Raw genomic sequence first — 25504 nt, 5'->3', positions numbered from 1 at the left:
AGCGTAACTCCACTCTGTCTTAGACTGTAGTAATTCTGCACAGAATCACACTGTTTATTAATTTTCTCCATTCAGTCCCTAGCAAAGAGAATGGACATGGGAAAGATCTTTCTCTATTTGAGAACTTGGAAAGCTACTGACAGAGTAGATAAAGTAGGCAAGATGGACCAGTGGTCTGGCTCTGTGCAAGGCATGGTCATATACCATCTGCTGACATAGGGCCAAATAAAGCCAGACAAGCTGTCACTACAGTCCTGTCTGTTTTATTGCTGTAGAGATGCTGCTTTGTGTGAGCATTATTGGCCCTTTATTGGATGTTATTTGTCATTAGTCCTCTGTCTGGTTGTCATAAATACCCAGAGAGTAAATCCTTTCCCCCCCTTTCTTTCTTTTTTTGGAGCTTGTGTCCTCACATATGACAAACAGCAGGTTTATCTTCAGTCTTTTTTTTTCAGTGCAGCCTTCCAACAGCAATCTTTCCCTTGATTAAAGATAATCTTGATGCTTCCAATAACTGGGGACAGAAATATCACAGCAGGCATTGAACCATCAGCAGTGGGACAGCTACCAGAAGATACCACCTGTCTAGAAGAGCCTTTTGTCTTCTTTGTTGCAGAACAATAATATGGCTGCTCTTCTCAAATTTTCTTTTAAATGGTTATTTTAATTCTTTCAGCTGGTATGAACATTCATGCCACAGGCAAGAAACCTTGCTGTATAAATAGAGGCAAGCTTGCAATGGTGCATTTGCATAAGCAATATTTAGAAGTCAGCTGCACATTCAAATCACATCTGAGCCCTGTAGTCCTCATTGAACTAGCATTCTTATCTGATCTGCAGAGTCAGCTGTGGTGCTAGTGTAGTGCACCAAGTCTGTGCTGCCAAAGTGATATCATTGTAGGTTGCCCCTTTACCACATAATTTCTACATTTGTATGGACCTGCTCTCCTTTTGTCCCAAAGCCCCTCTATAGTTGCCATTTTTGGCTGCTTCTTGGATCACAAGCCTATAATGCCAGAGTGCCACAGCTTTCTTTGTGTACAGGCTGGCAGGAGCAGCAGGGTGGCAGGGTGAGGTCATTCAGCAGTGGAGAGGACTGGAAATTGTCCTTCAGCTTTGGTGTTCCTGGCTGCCTGTGGCCCAGTGCTGGCAGAAAGCTGCAGAAGGCCAGTAAGTAAGCTGTGGCTATGTGCTCAACAGAGGTGAGACTCCCTCTTCTCTATCTGAGTCTTAAATGAAACGTATGGGATCAACTGAGTAAACCTGTAAAAGAAAGAAATATTCTCTAGCAAAGCATTTCTAAGTCCTGCACAAAGCCACGTTTTACTCACCATTTCCTTTTCATCACTGAGTTCTTTTTGTTGTCACAGGGCAGAGACTGAAGAATAACCAGCAACAGCCTTATCCGTCATATGAAACACACACAAACTTGGTAGTGAGCTAGCCCTTACACAGCAGGTGAAGACACGTCCTCCCCCAAAATGGTTAGCTAGCTTGCCTGAGGGAAAATGTCAGCCATTGTATGCCATGGATATCAGCTATCACTTGAACTGGTAAGCCTGGAGAGGGGAAAGGAAAAGCCAGGAAATTTGTTTCCACAAAGCAACCAGGGAAAGGAAAAACAGACGCAGGCAATGGCCTGTGTTCCTGCCAAAAAGTCGCTGTCAGGAAGAAAATCACTGTCAGTGGCTTTCCCCTGGTGTTAATTCCATGTACTAAATTTGAGATCACTGTATCTGGAATGTCAAAAGATAGACATGCCTAATGAATTAATCAAACACTGACAAGCAGTACAATCCAAAGCAGCGTTACACTCTTTTAAATTTTTCCAAGTTTAGAACCACAGTGTCAGTTTACCTTTTCTCTCTCTTCTCATGATTCAGCTGGCTCATCTGCTGCTTTTAACATTCTAAAAAATGCAGCATGTATATTCAGAGCCTTTTTTGTAGAAAAAGCCCAGCAGGAACTTATTTGCGTATTAGACCATGCCCCCAACACCAAGCCAACCAGAACTATGTTCCTGTGTGTTCCTGCTCAAAAAAAGCCCTGTGTATATTCATTCAGTTCAATGTTCATTTGTCATCTTATTCAAAAAATAAAGCCATTTTTAAAAATCTGAATAATAACTCCAGAGAAGAAGGAAATGGCCACATGGTTCTTCAGGAAACTGGCCAGTCAGTGCTATGCACAAATGCTCTCAAGTGCAAATAAGAAGATCAGATTTTCTCCTGACCTTATTCCTTTGAAAAAGGTTGACACCAGACCAAAATACCTTGAGCAGACTCACCACTCAAATGCCATATACATGGCTGGATTATATGGTAGTCCTCCCCCCCCTTAAATGGGTTTCAAATCTCGTGGGTATGAGAGATGCGATCTAAAAACTGAATTACCAAATTCCAAGCAAAGCAGCCTTTTTTGATGGAGGCAGCTGTTACTGAGTGGGTACTCCAGGCAGACACAAAGGTGATGTCTCCTGGGCTTTTCTGAAGCACTTCCAGCTCCAATGAGATGCAGAAAAACTGGCTATTTGCTTTGTGGAAGAAGTAAGTGGGCATCAGAAAACGCTTTAGAAAATACCACAGTTTCCCGTAGGCACCAAACTGGGTATCACTACAGTGGATACATTTATATTGTTTTCCATTTATGTCTTGAATCCCATAGAAAACATCACTCACCTTGCTCAAAACAAAGCCACACCCACCATGCTGTTGTTAAAGAAATATAAAGAAGTAATTTTTACTTGACAAAAAAATTCACAAGCACAATATATTTCATAAGTAGGAATATATAATGGTAATTTAAAAACAGTACAAAGTAAAGATAAGCACATATAATATGTGAACAAAAAGACTTTGTTTCATCTCAGCTGTCTTTTGTCATCTGCCATCTCGACCATTGTCTGAGTTTCTATCTTCGAGACTTCCTTCTCAGAGCTCTGCCAGTCAATGGCAGCAATTCACAAAGGCCGCTGTCCTTTGAGATCCTCAGCTCTGTTTTGATTGGTAGGCATATGCAATGTACCTTGCATACACAGAACTCCTTGCAAATTATACTTCCCTCGCAGAGCAGATCATTATAGAGTGTCTGTGCAGGCATTTATTTATTAGCTGTTTTTGTGTGTGGTGGGTAATAGCAGAAGAAGAAGATGATGATGATATTGGATTTATATCCCACCCTATACTCTGAATTTCAGAGTCTCAGAGTGGTCGCAATCTCATTTACCTTCCCCCTCAACAGACACCCTATGAGGTAGGTGGGGCTGAGAGAGCTCTTACTGTAGCTGCCCTTTCAAGGACAATTCCTGCGAAAGCTATGACTGACCCAAGCAGGGCCGGCACATGGGAGTCAATGAAGTAGGTGGATGCCTGGGGCACCACCTTGCTGCAGGGGTGATGGGTGGGGACAGATGCCCCCTCCCAGTCCCCACTCACACCAACCCGAATGTCCCTTGCCCAGCCCTCTCCTGCTTCGGAGAGAGCCAGGAAGAGACAAGAAAGAAGGAGGTGGCCTCTTTCCAGGTCCCTCCAAAGTGGGAGAGGGCCAGGCAAGGGGCAGGGCAGGCTGCACGTTCTTTCTTTGAGAATGCACAACTCAACCTGCCCCACCCCTCATCCACCCCTCTCCCATTTCAAAGGGAGCCAGGAAGATGCCATGTCCTTCTTTCTTGTGAAGAAAGAAGAAGGTGGCCTCTTTCCAGGTCCCTCTGAAGCCAGAGAAGGCTGGGCAAGGGGTAGGGTGAGCCTAGCTGTGAGTTCTTTAAGAAAGAATGTGCAGTGCACTCTACTCCTTGCCCAGCCCTCTCCCCCTTCAGAGGGACCCAGAAAGAGGCCATGTCCTTTTTTCTTCACAAGAAAGAAGGATGCGGCCCTTTCCCAGCTCCCTTTGAAGCAGGAGAGGGGCAGGCTGAGCATTTGCACGAAGCGTGAGTGGCCTGATGATGTTACTTAGGAGCCTAGGAGGAGGAGGTGGCAGGGGTTCAGTCTGGGGTGCCAGAACCCCTAGCACCAGTCCTGGACCCATGGTCATTCCAGCAGCTGTAAGTGGAGGAGTGGGGAATCAAACCCGGTTCTGCCAGATAAGAGTCCGCACACTTAACCATTACACCAAACTGAAGAAAAGGTTGCAGTAGAAGGAAACCATCTGGATTTTCTTCTGCTGAAAGATGGCAGGGCTTTAGGTGTGAACTAAACATAAACATATGGATAAACATATGGAGCAGAGGTCCATCAGTGACTATTAGCCACAAAGTATAGATAGAACATTATTTCTGGGGCAATGATGTTCTGTATTCTTGGTGCTTGGGGGGTATAGTGGGAGGACTTATGGAGTTCTGACCCCCTGGTGGTCCTGATGACACCTAGGTTTTGGCCACTGTGTGACACAGAGTGTTGGAATGGGTGGGCCATTGGCCTGACCCAGCATGGCATCTCTTATGTTCTTAACTTATGTCTTTGCAGGAGTTATGAATGCTTCTCAAATACATGTACATCACTGGTCACACCACTTCATAGCTTGCAGTTGAAAGTATGATTTGTCTGGGAAGGGACCATAGCTTAGTGGTAGAGCATCTGCTTCATATGCAGAAGGTTCCAGGTCTCTGGCATCTATGATCAAAAGAATCAGGTAGTAGGTGATGAGAAAGACCTCAGCCTGAGATCTCTGAAAAGCAGCTGTCAGTCACAATACTGACCTTGATAGACCACTGGCCTGTTGAGGCAGCTTTGTGTGTTCATGTATCTCAAGTTAAAAGTCTTGGGTTAAATCAAAGGACTGTCTTCCACAAAGAGCCTTTCTCCTTTGAAGGAAGGTCTTCCTCTCATAATGGAACAGAGTGTTTGGATCCAAGTCCACTTGCTGGAGGTGCTTAATATGTAGCGACTTTCACCCATGTATATTGTCACTTGCTATTGCAGTCACAAAGTGCTGAACGTATATGTGTAACTCACACTAACATTGCCTATGTTTTGTGTGGCCCTGTAATACCTGCTGAGCCTGAACAATGACGACAAAGATCACAGTTTCTGAGAGGATTTATGTTTCCTACGCCAAGGAAGGATCCAACCACTCCCATTGTACTAAGACAACATAATCAGAACAGAGTCAGCCACATGACTCCATTTCATCATCAGCCACTAAGGTTTTTTTTCTGTGCCACTAAGCTACTAAGGTTTTTTCCCGTGTTTTTTGGTGTTTTTTTCATAGCCAGACTACATGGTTATAGGAACTGCATCAGCAACCTCCCAGCTTTTTTATTTAAACTGGGGAGCAGTGAATTGGATCACAGTGGAAGTGAAATGGGTGCTGTTTAAACTGGGTTTTTTCATGATCCAAAGTCCCCCTTTTCCACCTGTGGAAGAAGCTAGTGTGCATGTGTGCGTTTGATTAGAAAAATAGCCTACAGGGGCAGAATCAAGCATTCCTATCCCATCCAGTATGATCAAATTCACAACCCCTCCCTCCTGTCAAAAAATGGAAACTACCTGTTTCTAGTCATATTTGGCCTCCAGAGAGAACACTGGTAATAGGCAGGAGGAGGGGTTGAATAACTGGGGCAGGCCATGGCTCAGTGGTAGAGCAACTGCTTGCCTTGCAGAAGGCCCCAGGTTCATTTCCTGGCACCTCCAGGTAAAAGGCTCAGGTAATAGATGATATGAAAGACCTTAACTAGAAACCCTGGGGAGCTGCTGCCAGTCAGAGTAAACAGTACTGGCCTGGATGAACCAATGGTCTGATTCACTGTAAGTGAACTTAATATGTTTGTGTGTTCAAATGCTCAATGTTCCTCCATACAACACATTCCCTCCACCTAGATAATTAAATGTCGGGAGAAGGATTCTAGCTTTCAGTGAGGCTTATGGCTTTATTGACATTGACATATATATCTCACGTGGGAGACAACATTAGCAATTGCATATATCAACACTTCACCTATAGCTGCAGGCGGCCTCTCCCTCACAGCCTGGGACTTTATCTTCCTCCTGTCTCAGTAGAACTGTCATAGACACAAGTCTTCATGCTGTCTCTCCAAAGGACCCTCACCCTGCAGAGAAGATCCACAAGACCTGGGAAAGCTGGAAGCAGCACAGTAGAATCAGCTCCCTGATTTTGGAGAGTCCTGCCCCCACAACCTGCTCACTTCAGCACCAACAGCGAGCTTAATCCTGTGGAAAAGTACTCAAAAATTATCAGAGATGACTTGACATTACAATCAATGCTTTGCCTGGACAGAATCTTCACATTTCACAAAAAAATGCCCATAGTAATTTGAACAGCTGCTCTGTGTTTAACAAAGCAGTCACCATGAACTCATCCTTGGATCAGCTGCCTTGGATCAATTAGGAGGCAGCTAATTGTGGCTGATTTTTGTAATATCTGAAACAATACCCATTCCCTTCCCCCATTAGTAGATGTGTAATACTGCCCCTAAAAACACAGTCTCTTAGCTTCTGCATATCCTTCAACACATTCCTGACAGATTTTGTCATAGTGTGTCATAAAAGAAAAAGAAATAAACTCTCCTCTTGGTAGTCAAGTTTCCTGCTGGTTCAGAGTGCCCTCTAGTGACTTTGAAATACTTCTGATTTGAACCCAAAGCTTCTCAGACTGTTCTGCTTTGCTGCTGACAGACATTTGGCCATGGACAGCTATCAGTCTTACCAGTTTTGTGCCTTTCTTTTAAAAACTTTTGTCTGTTTTGTGTCTTTCCTATGTATTGAAGACCTGGCAGGTGACATTTATGTTAACTATCTCTGTTAATCGGCCACGGTTTCCAGATCTGACTTTGTATCTTCTGTTGAGACAAAGGTGGAGGAATGATCCATCCCCATTGGTTTAACAGGGAACAAACCTCCTATTAAAAGCAATCCTGAGTGAATGAGCTGTACCACTGAGCACGTCTTAGTCTTGCTATCTATCCAGTTTGATCCCAGCAGCCATCTGATTTGAGGTGCCTCTCCAGCATCTTCTTTCTTTCAGAGCAGTTCTGTTGCCATGTACTTTCCATGTTTATTTGTTTTACTACATTTAAGTGTCTTCAATAATTTTCTGCCCATTGAAAAGGAATGAAGAATTCTTCTGGATAGATGTCCCAGATGCAACCATCATGCCATCTGACCTACTACAGGACTTCCTTGTTTAAAGAGCATTCATTCCCAAGGAGCTCTCTGCAGTGAAGCCTGTTTTCTGTTTGCTTCCCAATCCATCCTCAGACTTTACTGTAATATGCAGCATACTCTCTCTTAGGCACATGAGACTGTATGATTTCTCCTGCCCAGCCATTCTGTAGCACCTCCTGGTTGAGGCATAGTGGGGGCTTACATTTATGCCAGTTCTTCAGAAGTTTATTCATAGTCCTTTGGTCCATAATGCCCAGTAGTTTTTCCTTCTCCTCTCCAGTTTCTGAAGGTGCCTTCTCAGGAAAGTGTGAGTGGCCCATGCTTAGGTCCTTGTTCATGCCTTCAAAAAACTGCTGGATGCAAACTTTAGCAAAGCTTTTTGCATGCTCTGTACAAGTCTCATCAAAGAGCTTGCGTTCAATGTCAATGTAGTGGGACCAGTACTTGCTCTTCAGGAAGGCAGCTTGGGTGAAGCAGGGGCGCAAGGATCGAACCAGGAATGCCAGCAAGGTCATCAGAAGCACAAATGTCCAGCCCATTGCCTGAATAGGAAAATCAAACTTGTTATAATAGGGAAATGGACCTGCATTGCCCCATATGAGGCACAATATGGAATTGCAATGATGAATTCAGAGACTTCAGAATTCTGGGAATCTTAGATCTGCTACATGCATTGATAGCAGTCTGGGTGAGAATTTGGTTAACTGCAGGGCCTCTATCATGTTTAGGGTTGACAAGTCCCCTGCAACCTCTGGTGGGGGATTTTTTTGCGTGCACAATACACATGCAGTACAATGATGTCACTCATAAATGACATCATTGCACCAGTGATATTGTATGCCGGTCACTCTAGGAGCTTCTGGGAAAACCATTGAGTTTTCCTCCCAAATTGCAAAAGTGTCTGGGAAAACCATAGAGTTTTCCTGGAAGTATCTAGAGCGGTCAGTGCATGACGTCACCAGAGTGATGACGTAACTTATGAGTGATGTCTTTGCATCAGTAATGTCGGGAGGGGATCCCCCCAGCCCACTGCAGGCCAGTGGGTTGGGGACCCCCAAAGCAGGAGAACCTCCACCCCACCTGGGAGCTTGGCAGCCCTGATCATGCTAGGGATGTCAGCAGTGGCGTAGGGAGGGGGGCGGGGGGGGGGCGGGTCGCCCCAGGTCTGGGGGGCCCCCGCATTGCCAAGGGGGTCCCAAAAAATGGCCAGTTTCAGCGGCGCCGGGGCCGGGGGGAGGAGCGCGGCCTCTCTGTTCTCCCGGGGGGCCTGGCCGGGGCAGGGCTTCCTGGTCTCTGAGGGGAAGGCGCGCGGGCGGAACCTGTCGGCGGGGCGACGGGGCGTATCTAGAGGCGGACCGGCAGCTGCCGGGAAGTGGCGGAAGGTCCGTCGGGCGGCGATGATGAGCTTTGAGTGGCCCTGGCAGTACAGCTTCCCGCCCTTCTTCACGTGAGTTGGGGCAGGAGAGGCCGCGAGCCCGGCGGGGCTTTGGGTGGCCCTCTTGCCGCCTTCTTCCGGGAGAGAGAAGCCGCTGCCTGGTCCTGCAGGCCGGATGGCTGCTGCTGCTGCTGCCCGGGGAGGGACGGGAGGGCTGGCAAAAGGCCCCTGCCCTGCTGGGAGGATGGGCAAGCTCTAACGCCGTTCTGTACAGCTCAGGTGGGAATGAAGGGAGACGCTGAAGCCACGAGGGTCTGGAAGGGAAGGAGCAACGTGGGTTCCACCCAGGGTTCCCTCCAAACTGAGTCTTTTTTGAGCCTCCAGCTCACATTTTTGTCTCAGTTCAGGGGAAAATGGCAAGCTAATTAATGCACTGACAGTCCCACAAGTTCAGGGAAAATTAAGGGCATTTAAAAGCAGTCCTGTTGGAAATTTGAAAATTTAAAAGTTTCTAGAAAAATTAAGCAGAGGAGTGACATCACCGGAAGTGACATCATATCCTGTTTCTGGAGGCGTGCACACACATAGGGGGGCCCACATAAATCTTGGGCCTCGGGCCCACAAAGCCCTAGCTACGCCACTGGATGTCAGCCACCAGAATTACAGCTCATCTTCAGACTACAGAGATCAGTTCCCCTGAAGAAAATAGATACCTTTGATGGTGGACTTTGTAGCATTGTACCCCACTGAGGTCCTGTCCTCCCCAGGTTCCATCCCTGAATCTCCAGGAATTTTTCTCCCCAATCTGGATCTGGCAACTCTACCCACCTACCCCACTCTCTGCTAGCAGCCAGGGGGGACCTGGCAACCTTATATCAGACTCAGCCATGGTTACATGGAGGCCTTATTGGTGTGAATAGTATCTCCACACAGCCAGTAATATAATGGCACTGAGATTTTCATGGTGGCCAAAGCTATAAATTCTATGAAGAATCTGGGATAATTGTGTAGGGCAGTTTTTATATGTGAATTGGCTCTCAGATTAATTCTGGGGTTCTTGGCTTAAAATTTATGCTTATAACTTAAATATGGAGAAGCAGGGCCTTCTTGGATGCTCCAACTCACACCAGTTTTCTTTTCCCCCCAGTACCAGGTAAACAATTGTTTGTTCTTCCAGGCCTTTATGGGACCACTCACCCACCCATGATACTTTGATTTTAGGCTTGCAGTTTTTAAAATGGTCTTTTCTGATTTGCTGGTTGTATGATTTGTTTTGCTATATTTAATTTTTATCTTTAAAAGGTAATTCCCTGTGCAAGCACTGGGTCGCAACTGACCCATGGGGTGACATCACAGCATTACATTTTCTTGGCAGACTTTTATGGGGTGGTTTGCCATTACCTTCTCTAGTCATCCTACTTTAACTCCAGCAAGGATGGAAGGCTGAGTCAACCTTGAGCCAGCTATCTGAACCCAGCTTCTGCCAGGATTAAACTCAGGTCATGAGCAGAGCTTGGACTGCAGTACTGCTGCTTACTACTCTGCACCACAGGGCTCATAACATTTTTTTTTTTAAAAATCTTATGCTGTTTTAATGTTTCTGAGAATTTGATCCTTTATTATTAGAATTATAATTGTTTTATATGGTATATTCTGCCCTTGGAACCAGGTGTTTTTTTTTTCATTTGGGGGGCATTATACAAATATTTAAATATTCTTGAAGTTTGCCAGTTCTTCATTTAGAGAATTCAAACTTACATTAATACTACAAAGTATTGCTTACTCTAATAAGTCTGTGTATTGTATTCTGTAAAATACATTAATTTCACAGGGCAGGTGAAGGGGAAAAGACTCCTGTAATTAAACTTCATGTCCTCCAAAATCACCCGGCCACATTTCATTTGCCATGGAAATGAAGTCAAATTTATATCTAATGAACCAGAGGTAAGACAGGCAGATAAACACAGTCCCTTCCGGTTGTTGCTGTGTTCAGAATATATTTGTTCCCTGCATCTTTAAAAAGATGCAAATTCCTTCCAGTTTCACCTGAGAATGATGTAAAAGCCACCAGAAGATCTGATTTGACATTATGTTCCCACTACGTTGGAGTTTGGTCTAACTTTTAGATTGGGATTGGGTTATTTCCCCAGCTTGGGGCATATCAAACTAAGTCTGAACTGAAATAAACATTCAGACTGAATATTTATTTTTCACTAAACTAGAATTATCCAAACTAGTTTTATTCCTTAATTTTATTTTTAGCCTTTGCAGAACAATCCTGCAAGCCCTGTTTTAACAGAAACAGAGTGATATCTAGTCCACATGCAATGGAAAAGTGTGCCATCACTGTGTCGCAGGGGCATAACTATACTATTGTTTTTGCCTCATCCACCTTCTTTTTCAAAGGCTAGTGGTGTAATGCTTAGAGTGGGAGCACCGAGGACAAAGTAGGAAAATGCATAGGAGGCACTAGTTTAGTATCAAGGCAAAATCTGGAGAAGCATCTTATTATTCCTGTGTAGCTCAAGTATTAAGGTAAAATCTGAAGGCTCCCTGCTGGGAGGGTGAGCTGTAACAATAGGTTGGTAGGAGAAACAGCTTATTTTCTGTAAAGAGGGATGTCAAAAAGAATGGGAATAACAGCTGTATCCCCCCACATACACAGTGAAGTATTATAGCTCACATTTGCTGGTTGGGGTGACTGTTTGTTATGGAACATGATAACATGATATATGACTACATATAAGCCTTACCTAGGTGAGGTATCTCTGATTCTCTTGAATTAAGTACAATGTCAACTTCCTAACAGCAAATTAGTTTAAAAGGCAGTTCCTGAAAGCACTGTTTTTACTTACCTGGGAAATACAGCGCAGGTACCTGATTGCCACTTCTCTGGCTATAAGTTCCTGTCCACTATAAATTTCTTTGCAGGGAATCTGGGCCAGAATCCTCATCATTGCTTTCTCAGATAGGCCTGTGTAGCTGTCATTTCCCAGCTTCTCTATGGGCACAGAGGTGCAGAAGGCACACACAAAGCACTCTCCGTCAAGCAGTGTGACAGAAATCCAGACAGCAGGAGCAATCATGGCCCGCTGCGTCATGGAGCAGAACATGTAACGCAAAACAGCTGGGTCTTTCTGCCGTTTCCCCGTAGGTCTTTTCCATTCTTCAGCTAACATGGAGACATTGTTGTTCATCACGAAGCCCAATAAGAACAAGACAAGAGGTGGTACAAACAGGATACCCATCCCATAGGCCAGATTATAGCCAGGTAAACATGGGCATTTGAAATCAAAAGCCACATATATCTGTGCACTGGCAAGAGCCATGATACCACAGATACCATTCATGAATGACTCCTGGTTGGACTGAAGGAACTGGAAGATCATTCGGAATTTATCCATTCTGCCTGTCACTTTCTGAACACTTCTACCACTATGAAAGAAGAGATATTGTCCAGTTTTTTTCTTGGAACAAAGTCGTAATAAACTTCAGTATTGTCTTGCCACTGTCTCTATTAGTTCCAGCTTTTACAGCTGCCTATGCAATGTTTTCCCCCATTTCCTCCTTGACGCTTAAAGAAAACAACTTTACCTTACTAGTGAATCTCTGCTTCTCTCAGCTTCACTTGGTCTCTGTTGTATTCCCTTCTGTGAAAAGTTATTAGTGTGTTGTTGTCCCAAGTGTCTTGTTTAGTATATCTCACACATATCTCTTTAAGAAGGTCATCTCTCTCTCTCTCGAAAAGTCTTTGATCCTTGTGGGTACTTATTTGTGGAAACAGAGGTTATTACTAGTTCTTCAGAATGTTCAGCAGGCAGTCTTTATCCGGAGCAGGAAAGGGATCTCTTTGATATCTGTGAGTCTGTTTGCAAATGCAGCATGCTCCTCCCATAGCCCTCAGAAAACAGGGGATAGCCGTGCCCCACCTTTGTAAGCTTACCTGGGAAAGAACAAGGAAATCAAGTATGCAAAGACCAACGTGGGTGGGATTCATGCTGTGGAAGAAGATGTAGGTAGCAAAAAAAGAATGCAGGGATTTTGCAACCCCTCTTTCCTTTCACAGCTTTTGAAATTCCGAAATTCATCTCTACATTATGCTCTGGGTGGGGCTGCATTATGTGACTCAGGAGGATGAAAGGCAACTGCCAAAATGTGCTACAACTGTATAGCATGGGACTGCGTCTTCTTTTGCATGGTGAGAAAGCAACTCTTTTGGCACACAAATGGAAAATTATATAGCTAGCATTGGTAAACTGTGATGTGGCAAAACCAAAAGAACCTCAAGGTTCAGGCTGGCTGATAGAGCTGCCATGAACAGAGGCTTTACTTATATTCCTCTTGGAATTGCTATCTTTTAATCAGAAGCAGATGCTGTAAAGTTTCTTCCAATTAAGGGTAATATTATCGGATTGCCAATCCCCAGGTGGAGGCAGGATATCCCAGGTTGGGAGTCCATCCCCCGCTTTGGGGTCATTTGAAAGCGGGGAGGGGGGAGGGAAGTGTCTGCTGTGCACTCCATTAGTCCTTATGGAGACCGATTCCCATATGGTATAATGGAGAATTGGTCTGAGGGTATCGGGGGGGGCTGCTTTTTGAGGTAGAGGTACCAACCTTTCAGTATAGCATTCAGTGCCTCTCCCCAAAATACCCTCCAAGTTTCAAAAGGATTGGACCAGGAGGTCCAATTCTATGAGCCTCAAAAGGTGCCACTATCCTTCATTATTTCCAATGGAGGGAAAGCATTTAAAAGGTGTGTGGTCCCTTTAAATGTGATGGCCAGAACTCCCTTTGGAGTTCAATTATGCTTGTCATAACTTTGCTCCTGGCTTCACCCCCAAAATCCCTATAGGATTACCACCCTCCAGGTGGGGCCTGGAGATCTCCCAGAATTACAGGATTGGCAGAGATCACTTGCCCTGAAGAAAATTGCTGCTTTGGAGGGTGGACTCTATGGCATCATACATCAATGAGGTCCCTCCCCACCCTAAAGTCTGCCCTCCCCAGTCGCCATCGCCAGTTCTTCAGGAACTTTCAAACCTGGAGCTGGTAACCCTAGCAACATGCATGGATGCCGTCCAGCTCACCCTGTTTCTATCATTTAATCCCATCATCATGAGAAAAGGGTAGCACAATCAGGCAGATCTGTGATGTGGAGGGGAGGGAGGTGAATTTCTACAGAGAGGGTTCTAGAGACTGGAGGAGCAGGTGATGAAACATTAAAGGAGAACTCATATCAAAAGCCTGAGAAAAACCCGGTATGCAATAGGCATACCAGTATGAACCCGGTATGCAATAGGCAACCAGTGCAGTGCTTTCAGTCCAAGTTGAATGTGCTTCCCTTATGGGACCACATTCAACCTGGGCTGAAAGCATTGCACTGGTTGCCTATTGCATACCAGGTTTGTTTCAAGGTGCTGGTCCTTACCTTTAAGGCCCTATATGACCAGGGATCTGCATACCTTAGGGACCGCCTTTCCCCACATGTTCCCCGGAGAGCACTTCGATCTGGATCACAAAATCTGCTTTCAATCTCTGGCCCTAAAGAGTCCAGGCTCATGACAACTAGAGCCAGGGCCTTCTCTGTAGTGGCCTCACACTGGTGGAACAAGTTGCTGGAAAATGTTAGGGCCCTGTGAAAGCTTATAGAGTTCCGCAGGGCCTGTAAGACGGCACTCTTCCACCAGGCATTTGCAAACTAGATTGCTAGCCACTACAGTCCTCAGGAAACATCTGGACCACCTCTTGCAAGCTGCCCTGTAGTAGCAGCGGAAAGGACCATTTAAGATCTGCCTACAGAGAACATAAATTTGAATTTAAGACCATAGTGTCAAAATGTTACCTTTTTAATGTTTTTATACCGTTTTATGGTTTTTATGTATTTTATATGTTTATACCCATGCATATGCATGAGCATGTACGTCACCCTGAGCTCACTTTGGCGGGCAGGGCAGGATATAAATGAAATTAAACAAACAAATAAATAAAAAGCAACACCTAGTGAAAAGCATATTTACAGAAACTCTTTTAATCTCCAGGGAAAGGTTATGCACTACCATGTTAAATGTGGATTGAACTCATGATTCAGAATGCTTCTGAAAATTCACAACCCCACTGGAGATTTATTTATATTAAGATTTATGAGAGGTACTACTACTCAGTAGATAAAGGAACAACACCAAGTCTGTGTTTAGTACACTACATACCCTGCTCTGGGTGGTACCATGACTAATGGAGAGCCACTGAGCTAGTGTGTTTACTGTTTAGGAAAGTCAGATTAATGTATGGAAGATCCAGGTTCAAATCCCCACTTTTACCACAGAAGCTCCCCAGATGACCTTGGACCGGTCACACTCTCTGAGCCTAATCTACCTCACAGGGTTGTTGTGAGGATAAAATGGAGGAGAGGAGAATGATGTAAGCCACTTTGGGTCTGCATTGGGGAGAAATGGGGTATAAATGAATTAAATAAAATAACCCTCTGGAACTGAGAACAAAGTCACTGTTTGACAGCAATACAAGAAGCTGATTTATCACAAAATTCCCAAAGCTTGTTATTGGATTACTAAAGATTACATTGTCTTTGTGACATTTAGTTTAAGAGCAGTTGTTGTGGTTATTTTGTAATTATAACTAAAAGACTGTGTTAATAATGGTAACAGTGTGGGAGATTTTAAAAGAAAGGAGATAAAACAGCCATCCTTTTAAAAGCCGGGACTTTGACATGCTTGGCTGTTCATAGGCCCAGCTAATTTTCAGTAGCTCAGGTACAGAAGCAATGGGTTAACCAGAAGTATGGACATTCCTGAATACAATAAAATGTGATCTGAGATATGGTCAAGAAAGGGAGAGAGGGAGGAAATATCTGCTTGCACTTCCTAAATAGCTTCCCTGGATTTGGGCAGAATTGGGTTGAAGCTGTTTTACTTCAAATGTAAACAGCAATCCAAGATAGCAGGATACAAAACCAACTTTCTGTTTAACTATTATGCTAAACAATTTCCCCCCATAGGGCAATATATTGCATATTACAGCAATAAAAGTTTACAAGAAATATTAACTAAAAGGAGAAATAGAAGGAAAAAGGGGGGGGACAAAAACTGTACAGAAGGAGGAAAACAAGAAGCTACATTTTTGCAGAACGGATAATATGAGACATAATAATCATCATGAAATTAAAAATGATGTAGTTGTATCTTATGAAGTAGCTTGGCAGTGTAGTAATTACTCCATTGATTGGTTTCAATATTTACAGTTGAGGGTTTTTTTAGCAGGAACGCACAGGAGCGCAGTTCTGGCTGGCTTGGCCAGGGCTCTGGCTCAAAAAAAGGTCTCTAGGGGTGCGGTCACACGTCACATTAAAAGCGGGTGTGTAGCGCTCAAATTTGAACTGCTGAATATTGATTCGATGCAGGGCCGATCACATGAGCATCCAAGAATGCAACTCATCCTGTTGTTGAGCGATCAGACATCCAATACTATCACACTCTTTTCTTGGCGCATGCGTGATCAGATGGTGATTCCTGGGAGGGGGGGGGTCCATTGAACATGTGGCCAACTGTTTGGATATGGGAAATCAAACATTGCTTTAGAGGCGAGGGTGGGGGGAGAAGGGGGGAAAGTTTCCGGAATTAACGTTGACGATTCAAACCAGGGAACTGCCAGGAACTACTTTCCTAGAAATTGGCAGTGACAATGATATCTGGAAATTCTCCACATTGAAAAAAAAGATTTTTCCCCCTGTTCTGAATAGTGGGATAATGTTCTCCCCCACCCCCGCTCTGATCCTGTGTTGATCGGAGAAGCAGAAGCGTCACATCAGATTCCCGGATGATCTGGCAATGCGCATGTCTGCGGGGGCTTTTTTTAAAAAAAAAGGTGGGAGGGGCGGTAAACATTCCAAGGGGCAGTATCGCGCGTGAGCTGTCCAAACATGAAAAAACCGATCATGTGCCGCTTCTGTGAAAAAGGGCCGGACTTTCTGCGCTATCAAATTAATGCGGCATTGATCCGCAGCAAGCCAGAATGACCCTGGATGACGCTCGATTGCCAGATGTGGATGTCTGGACGAACATATTTAATCCATCAGCGAAATGGAGCTGTGTCGCCACTAATGGTACATCTGAACGCACCCTAGCAGAGGGAAGGCACGAGGCAGCCACAGGCTTCCAGAGCACATGCTCCATGCTCTCTGCCACCTCCAGCCTCCAATGGGCTTACAAAGAGAGTGAGAGACATGGAACCACCCACAAGTGCCCCCTCTCAGGAGAAGCTGGGCTTGGCACTGCCCACTCTGCCATACATGGTGCTCTCTCTCTCCGGCCATGTATTTTTTGGGGGCAAACAAGGTCTCTTGTTGGACTGTGTGAGAACACACATCCATGAAATGCAGCTGATGGCACTGTACTGTTCTGTGTCAATATGCAGAAAGTAACCTACTGTGTGGTGATGGCGGGGTGTGTGGCCTAATATGGAAATGAGTTCCTGCTGGCCTTTTCTACAAAAAAAGCTCTGTTTACAGTTATGCAATTTAGAGCACAATCCTATGGGGGGGGGGCCCAAAGTGCTTTGGGAGCAAACCATCTCCCACATTGGCGGAAATCGCTTTTGCGCCCGCGTAGGTCCAGTTCCACTGCGCTGTAGGGGACTTATGTGGGCATGGAGCCGCTGGAGCACCGATCCGCCCAAGAGTGGCGGCACCGTAGGGCTGCACCCAAGCCGAGGCATATGTCCGGCGGAGCGAGCCACACCAGTGCAAGAGGAGGAGGAGTCAGGGGTGTGGCCAGGCTTAAGAGGCTCCCTAAGGAGTTTGGACCATGCCACACACCCCTGAGAGGCATAAAGTTACGTCTGTGAAAATGGTGGCATATTCCATAGGTACTCATTGAAAGCAAAAACAAAGAGTGGCCCCGCCGTGAGAGCTCGCAAACTTGTTAGGGAGCGGTGTAATTGCCTCACCAATCCCCACACACACTGGGCTGGGCAACCCCCCTCCCCAGCATCCAATCACTGCTCCCCACTGCCTAGAAATCCTCTCACTCAGGCCGTACACGACCCATTAGGTAGGGAAAGGCACATGGAAGAGGGGCTCTCCTGGGGAGCTCCCTGCCACGCGGACTTAGAGCGCACTTTGGTGACAGGCACAACATGGCTAGGTTGCTTAGACAGTATCTTTGACTTGCAAGGGGGAGAGTGAGGTCTCTCCCCTGGGGCTAACTGCTCTTGTTTCCAGGTCTCAACAGGTACCTCTGGAGGTTCAGTGCACGAGGATAGTTGCCCATGGCTGGGTGAGTGTTACTGTGCACCCCCACTGTCCTCCTTCTTCATGTGCTTGAGGCCGTGAGGTGTGCAAGCATTTCCAGCAGCTGAACCAGGCAGCAGGCTGAAAGGGGGTTGCTGCCCCCCTGCTACTGCCAGGCCCCTTCCCTTGGTCTGTCCTGATGGGGGGGGGGGCTGCAGCTGATCCAAAGCCTGTGGGTAGGTGGAGCAGAGGCTATCCCTTTAAAAGAGGCCTCGGCCAAAATACCGCCCCCTGCTTCAGCTGCCCCTCCGACAGGTGCTCTTGATCTATGTGTCTGTTTTGCAGGTGGGAATTCAACACAGAGGCTCCAACCCCACCCCCAGCCAGCTGTTCCTGTCCGCTGTGCTGAGTGGAGCTCTGCCCCCGGTGAGATCGTCCAAATTGCACCTGGGATACCATTGCACTCCGTTCCAGCAGAATAAAGTCTGGGCTGTGCCATCCTTTGTCTCCCATTTCTGTGTGCCCCTCCACTCTGCCACTCTGTCCTTGGTTGGGGGGGGGGATACTTGTTTCTTGGGGAACAGGGTGAACTATGAACCACCTCTGCGAGAGGCTAGACAGGGGAGCCAGAGGGTCTTTTCTCCCCTCGTCCTGTGGCACGCTTCAGAGGGGAGGGGGGGACAATGCTATAGGCACCTGGCTGGCGCCTCACACTCTGTGTCCTGCTGCCACCGGGGGAGGGTTTCCCCACATGTGGTGGGTAGCATCAGGGTGAGACTCTGCGTCCCTGCCATGGAGGCCTTCCCTGTGGGATGCGGTGGCATGCCATGACTCTACTCATTCCAGTACACACATTTTGCAGGTTTCCCTGATCGCAGACTCCTGCACTTTGTTTTTCCTGTTTGGTTGTGGCTCGCTGGGAGGGCACAAGATTCCCCTTGCCCGCTTACCATTGGCATGAGTCTGACAGTGGGCGGGGGCAGCCAGGGGAATGGCCAACCATGCAGCTTGTACTTCCCCTTCCCTCCCCCTGCCCCCACCTCAACACCAAGGCAGGCTTCTTGTGCGTGCATGCCCAGCCTCACTCTTGTTCCCTCCCCGTGTTGGTGGGACATCTCTCCTTTGCCTTTGACAGTCTGCCCTGTGATTGGCCCTGTTTTCTGTCAGGGGGTGGGTTGGGGTCGGAGATCAGCCTCTCCAGGGCCGCCTCTCCCCACCACTGACTGTCATGAGCCACGTTGCCGGCACCAGGACTAGCCATTCCAGAAGGCGTGGACTGGCCCTCCCCTCTGGCTACCTCTGCCTCTCTCTCACGCCTATGCCAGTCCCATGTCAGTGGAGTTGCCATGGCGACGGTCTCCCTCACTGCAAGCTATGCTTCTCCCCTCCCCACACTCGAGCAAGCTGAAGTCCTCAGGAAGTCTACTAGTAGCATCGCAGTTACGCCATGGCTGGCTGCCACAGAGGTTAGGTTTGGGCTGCCCATGACTCAAAATACGTGTAATGGGAGATTGAAGGCAGAGATGAATAAGTTTGATTATATCGCAAACAAAAGCAAAGTAAAATGTCAGTTTATTATAGCTATATGCTAGAAACTGATAGTAATGTGATCCCTACCTTCATTAAAAATAGACAAAATTGTTAGTAAATAGCACAGATTTGAATGTCTGGTTTCACCTTTTTGCAAAAGGTTACTCTCTTTTCTGTTTCTGTATCAATATTTATAGCTTGTTTCTGTTTATTATTTAAGAAAAATATTTGTAAGATGCTGGATCAATGGCATCTGTTGCCAGTTAGAATTGCAAGAATTTATAGTAATGCAGGAGGTAATTGCTGGTTTTGTAATCACCCAGTGACTGGCTTTTTATATTTGTGGTGGCAGGGTGACAAAACAACAGGGATAAGATAATGACTGTTGACAGTACTTTCCAATGTAATGTAGATAATTCAGCTGAATTTGTTTAACCGAATTATGTAGTTGCATGTGGTGTGTGTGTCAAGTGCCATCAAGTCGCTTCTGTAGGCTTTCCAGGTCCCAGCAGGGGTTCTCCCACTTTCCCAGGCTCCTTACCGCTCCCAGTCAGCTGGCCAGCGGGGGGAAGCCCCGCCCCTACGGCAACCATGTGCTTTTCCATCTCTGGAAGTTTCAGACTTCACTTGGAAAGGCTTCCTCTTGGGGTGATGTGTCTATGTCTTTAAGGCTGAATGGGGGTGGGGGGAGTAGGCAGAACAACATGGTTGCTTCCAGTGGCTGTGAAAGCAGCCTGGACACTCTGTTTGTTGCACAATCTTTTCAGAGGTCATTTGCATAGGAAAGGTAAACTTGAAGAAGTTGGAAGTTCAGCAACTCCTGAGTAGAGATGCCAATCCCCCGCTTCAGAGTTGTCAGACACGGGAGTGGAAGGAGGAGGGAAATGTCTGCTGGGCACTTCATTGTTCCCTATGGAGATCTGTTCCCATAGGGTATAATGGAGAATTAATCCATGGGTATCTGGGGCTCTGGAGGGGCTGTTTTTAGAGATAGATGCACCAAATTTTCAGCATAGCATTTGATGACCCTCTTCAAAATGCTCTCCAAGTTTCAAAAAGATTGGACCAGGCGGTCCAATTCTATGAGCCCCAAAAGAAGGTGCCCCTATCCTTCATTATTTCTAATGTAGGGAGGGCATTTAAAACAATATCGGATTGTTCATTGCCTTTTATCCATTGATAGCAGCAAGACTAGTCTTTGCAAAATATGGCAGTCAAACCTCAGACCATAAGAACTAGAATTTTAAACAAAGTAAAATAACTGTTTGAACTATTGAAGGTAACATTATTACAATATTTTGAAAGAATTACTAGATTGTGAAATGATTGGAAAAAATGTACAAAAGGATTTTAGAGAAGGGGTAATTAGTTAAATAGCTAAATTCAGTTAGTTAGGAAAGTATGTATTAGTTTGACACTTATTTCATAATGATGTTTGTACACCTTAGTACATTGTGTGCCATCTAGTTGCTTCTGACATATGGTGATCTATGAATTAATGACCTTTAACGCATCCTATTATTATCAGCCTTGCTTAGATTTGCAAACTGATTGTAGGTTGTATCATATAGTTTATTATTGATTATTTTTGTTCACTATAAATACAATTTATAAGAAATTAATTTAAAAATTAAACATTACATCCACATGAATCATGGTCAGAGTTCCAGAATAATATTACAAGTGATCTATTAAGGCATGCAGTCACTTTTTGTTGCTGGAATATTGGAACCCTTTCATAAGCAATAAATAAAACCAGGAGTACAAATAATGATCCCAGTATTAGCAGCAAGTCTCTGTTGGAAACTAATGTCAGCATCACAAATATACTTAATAGCCAAACCATCTTTTCTTCATTTTGCATTTGTACATTTCTGTTGTGTTTAAAAGAGTTTAAAAATATCCCTTCATGGAAATCAGTATGCAAACTGGACATGCATCTAACTCATCAGTAGCTGTGTGGTGAATATGGATGGTCAGATTCTTAATCTTTATTCTTAATTTAACATTAACCTCCCTGATACAAGAGAAAGGTTATGATAGGCCAACTATAAGATCAGTGCTGTTGTGAATAAAACTTCCTTAGAGATTCTGCAGTTTAAAAATGCAGAAATCCACTTATGTTCTTGTTGAAAGTTATTATGTGTTTCATCTTGTTATGTTTAATCCCACATGTATATTCAGAGCTATAGAAACATAGACAATCCATGTGATCGCCCTAATTTAGGGATTTCCCCCCCTTTAAAAAACAAAAAAGTTCTTTTGATAGATTTAGCTATCAATATCATTAATAACATTCATCTGCTTTATTCTGACAATATAATTGGATTTTGATAACTATATATATTTATGTATTTTTCTTTAGTTTGAAACTATATGTGTGTGTGTGTGTGTGTGTGTATTTTTATCTTTAGTTAAGGCAAAAATTGCTATACAGAGATGTGTATTATTTTCCCCTAAAACAGAGCAAAATCCTGTAATAAAGGTTGTGATCTTAAGAGTACTTCCTGGGAGTAAGCCCAATTGAATAAAACAGGACTTAGTTCTCAGTAGACTTGCTTAGGATTGTCCCCAAAGTCCCTCAGATTCAGCAACAATAACATCTAGTTGTGATTGATTTCATCACCCCCCTCCCCCCACCAATGATTATTTGACTGCCTATTATGTACTGGTGAATAAATGATGGAGTAATCTCAAAGATGCATTCCGCAAATAATGTAGAGATGTGTCCTTGGGATCTCATGGACAGAAGTACTTGGTCCTGGAAAAATACTTTGCTACGTTTTATACATGAAAATAAAGGCATAATAGTAAAATCCCTTCTATTATATGAAGGATCCCAGCTCAAAATCTACATTGCCACCATTACCCATTGTATTTACCCACTTAAACTGCATTAATTTACTCATCAGTAGCCTATCCATCACTGATCCAAGAAAGAGATAAATGTTTTCATCATTTCCATATAAAATATACATATAGACATATATGTAGGAAAGCCAGCTCCTCTTCTACAAGTGTATTACTTTACATTAACTACCACACATTCTTCTTCCTTTTGTTTCTGAAATCAACCTTTATTGATGTATGAGCCTTTTCTTTTGTAGTGACCAAAGCGAGGTGCCCTCAGTCACGGGGAAGGAATGGAAAACTTCCAGAATGGGATGGGGGAAGAGACTCCAGCAGCAGCTAGTTTTGGAATGGGTGCTGCTGCTCACCTCATTATGATCAGCCATGACTTTGGCAATGAGCTACAAGGCTGTGAACAAAGCTCTGAAGGAAGTTACCCTTTCCCATGAGGTTGTGATGTTGAGCAGGTCTTGAGTGGGTGTGGGTTGAATGCTCAAAGAAATGAAACAACAACTTTCCAGATAAAAGGAAAAGGAGTTTATTTAGCAACAAACACAGAAAGCATAGGTGTCAATTGACTCAGACAAAGGGCAAAAGTAAAGAGCAATAAAAATATAAATGCATCAGACTGACTAAATGTACCCTGGCCTGGATAGCCCTGACTAATCCCAAACACATTTGTGACTGGGATCCAGCTTTCCCACTTGCTCCTCCAGTATGTCGGGGCAGAACAAAGAGCCAGTGGCTGGGTGGTTCTTTCTGAGAGACAATGAGAACCAGTGTGATATAGTGGTTAAAAGTAGCGAAATGTAGTCTGGAGAATCAGGTCTGATTCCCTACTCCTCCATGTGAAGCCTGCTGGAGTGACCTTCAACCAGTCACAGTTCTCTCAGAACTCTCTAAGCCCCACCTACCTCACAAGGTGCCTGTTATGGGGAGGGGAAGGGACTGTGATTGTAAGCTGCTTTAAGACTCCTTAAGGTAGAAAAAAGTGGGTATAAAACCTATTCTTCTATTTCTTTGTATATAGTTTGCATTCTAAAGCCCACTGGGCTAGTTCTAGGGTCAGGCACAAGAGGTGTTGTGGGCCATTTGCTGGTTGCTCATGCTGGCTGGCTAAGGCTATTGTGTTTAGCAGACTTGTCATTCTTTTCAGTGTCTATGCTATTAATTGCTGAATGTTCCAGCTGCAGCAGCACCATGGAGCTTTGTGCCACATATATATAGTTCCATCTGAGACACAAAATAAAGGGCTTCTGTGGAGGGGACTGGATCCCAGTTATCACATGGCCTTCCATCCCGCCCCCATAAATTCAGCAAGCCTTACCATGCATCCCATACCACTTCCCCCAGGCTCTCTCCTCTCAGTGACTGCATGGCGATCAGATAAATAAAGCGCATGGAGATAACAAAGAAACTGCATGGCACCACAAAAAATGCCTTCATTCATCCCTTTATTTCTGGTTTATGCATCAACACACATAGGGAAAAGAGCAACAGCTAAGGATAGAATGGTGGTTCATAGTTACCATAAGATTGCCAGGTCCAACTCAGGAAATATCTGGGGAATTTGGAGGTGGAGCCAGGAGCAAGGTTGTGACAAGCACAACTGTACTCTGAAGGGCGTTCTAGCCATCACATTTAAAGGGACTGCATTTCTTTTATAATAATAATAATAATAATAATAATAATAATAATAATAATAATAATAATAATAATAATAATAATAATATTTAATTTGTTTTCTGCCCTCCCTGCCGAAGCAGGCTCAGGGCGGCTCACAACACAGGCACTTCAACAATTAAAACAATACATATTATAAGAACATACATAAATGCCTTCCCTCCATTTGGAAATAATGGAGGATAGTGGCACCTTCTTTTGGGGCTCATAGAATTGGACCCCTAGTCTAGTAATATTTTTGAAACTTTTGGGCTTTTTTGAGAAGAGGCACCAAATGCTATGCTGAAAGTTTGATGCCTCTGCCTCAAAAAATAGCACCCTCAGAGCCCCAGATACCCACAAATCAATTCTCCATCATACCCTATGGGAACCAGTCTTCATAGGGTATAATGGAGTGCTCAGTGGACATTTCCTCCCCCCCCCCTGCTTTTTGATAACCCTGAAGGGGGGGAGGGCCTCCAAACCGGGGATCCCCTGCCCCAAACTGGGGATTGGCACCCCTTATCTCTGTTGAATGTGGGCTCCTCAGTTTATGCAAGTCTGATTTATAAGAAGCTACAATTTTTCAGTGACTCATATACAGCCTTCCCAGTCTGAAAAATATATTTTATAATTACATTTTGTGTGTGTGTGTGTGTGTTAGTACAATTTAGATAACTGAAGAAGGCCCTCTGGGCTGAAATGCATTTGATCCTGTAGTTGTTATATATATGTAGCCAGTATTGTGATTCAATATTTATTATACGTGCAACTTATACTTGCTGCTGTATACTGTGTTCTGAACTTTTATTTGCATTCTATGTAGGTTGTTTTTAATCTTAAAGTTTTTGTGCACTCTATAATAAATAGTTGTATTTTATTTCGTGTTTTAGCTGCTCAACCTTTTAGTTATTAACCACAAAAAAAGCTTCACTCCACGTTTTTACTTTAAAATATTATCTCAGAGTTCCCAAGTATGGAGGTGAGCTATTCGGTTAAAGAACACAGGGTGCAAGAAGCAGTGGTTGCAACCTGGAAGTTAACAAAAATAGAGTGGATATCAGAAGAGTTTTTCTATTTGTGGCATAAAACAAACTAATGCTAACAACTTAAGCATGGTGAATGGCATCTACTACCAGATAACTGGATGTGTCCCTACAAAATGGAGCTGCTAGGCTACCATTGTTCTGCACAGGATTTTTTTTTTTGCAGAAGTTAATTGTAAGGGTATAATCCAGCTGCGTACACTGGAAGTATGTACTTACGTGCCCTCCTCCCAATATGTAATGTTCATTTATCTGAAATGAGCACCTCTCATATTTTTTATCTTCAGCACATGTGAACATGAAAAAATCCTGGTTCAGTGTAGTGTATGCTGAAGCAGAATATATGTGTGGTACCCATTTCAGATGAAATGGTGATTGTAGGTATCAGGAAGATCATGGGTTGCATGAATTCCTGATGTGTGTGGTTGGTGGGTCCAGGACATGTGATTATAACATCTGAAAAAGTCTACTTTGTGCTATGCTTACTTGCCTGCATCTCTCCATTTTCTAGTTTGAACAGGAACTAGTTATTTAAATATAACGGTAGACAAAAGAGACTCATGATGAGACTAAAAAAAATTCTTAGCTGGAGTTCTGGATATTAGTTCTTTCTATTGAAGGATTTCATACAGCCCACCATACATTAGTGATATTTTACTGCCTTCCTGATCATTTGATCTCC

At 44.4% G+C, this 25504-nt stretch overlaps 1 protein-coding gene across 1 annotated transcript; it reads right to left on the bottom strand.

The window, feature by feature from the left end:
• Positions 1–6856: 6856 nt before the first annotated feature.
• On the bottom strand, positions 6857–11957 carry CALHM1 (calcium homeostasis modulator 1). The gene is made up of 2 exons (XM_060240847.1): positions 11349–11957; positions 6857–7660 (listed from the first exon to the last, which is right to left on the bottom strand). Exons 1-2 carry the CDS (start codon positions 11895–11897, stop codon positions 7208–7210), a joined length of 1002 nt encoding a protein of 333 aa, XP_060096830.1. The 5' UTR covers positions 11898–11957; the 3' UTR covers positions 6857–7207.
• Between the last annotated feature and the right edge of the window lie 13547 nt (positions 11958–25504).

This window comes from Heteronotia binoei, chromosome 6 (genome assembly GCF_032191835.1).
Source record: "Heteronotia binoei isolate CCM8104 ecotype False Entrance Well chromosome 6, APGP_CSIRO_Hbin_v1, whole genome shotgun sequence".
NCBI classification, from domain to species: Eukaryota; Metazoa; Chordata; class Lepidosauria; order Squamata; family Gekkonidae; genus Heteronotia; species Heteronotia binoei.
The sequence above is the reverse complement of the archived record's forward strand: the minus strand, read 5'-3'. Positions and strand labels throughout refer to the sequence as shown.

Bases quoted from the DNA above. Each gene is read 5' to 3' on its own strand.
- CALHM1 (XM_060240847.1), bottom strand. From the start codon at position 11,897: ATGGATAAATTCCGAATGATCTTCCAGTTCCTTCAGTCCAACCAGGAG. The intron at 7,661-11,348 runs GTAAGTAAAAAC...TTTCCTATTCAG, and splicing joins ACCTGCGCTGTATTTCCCAG to GCAATGGGCTGGACATTTGT.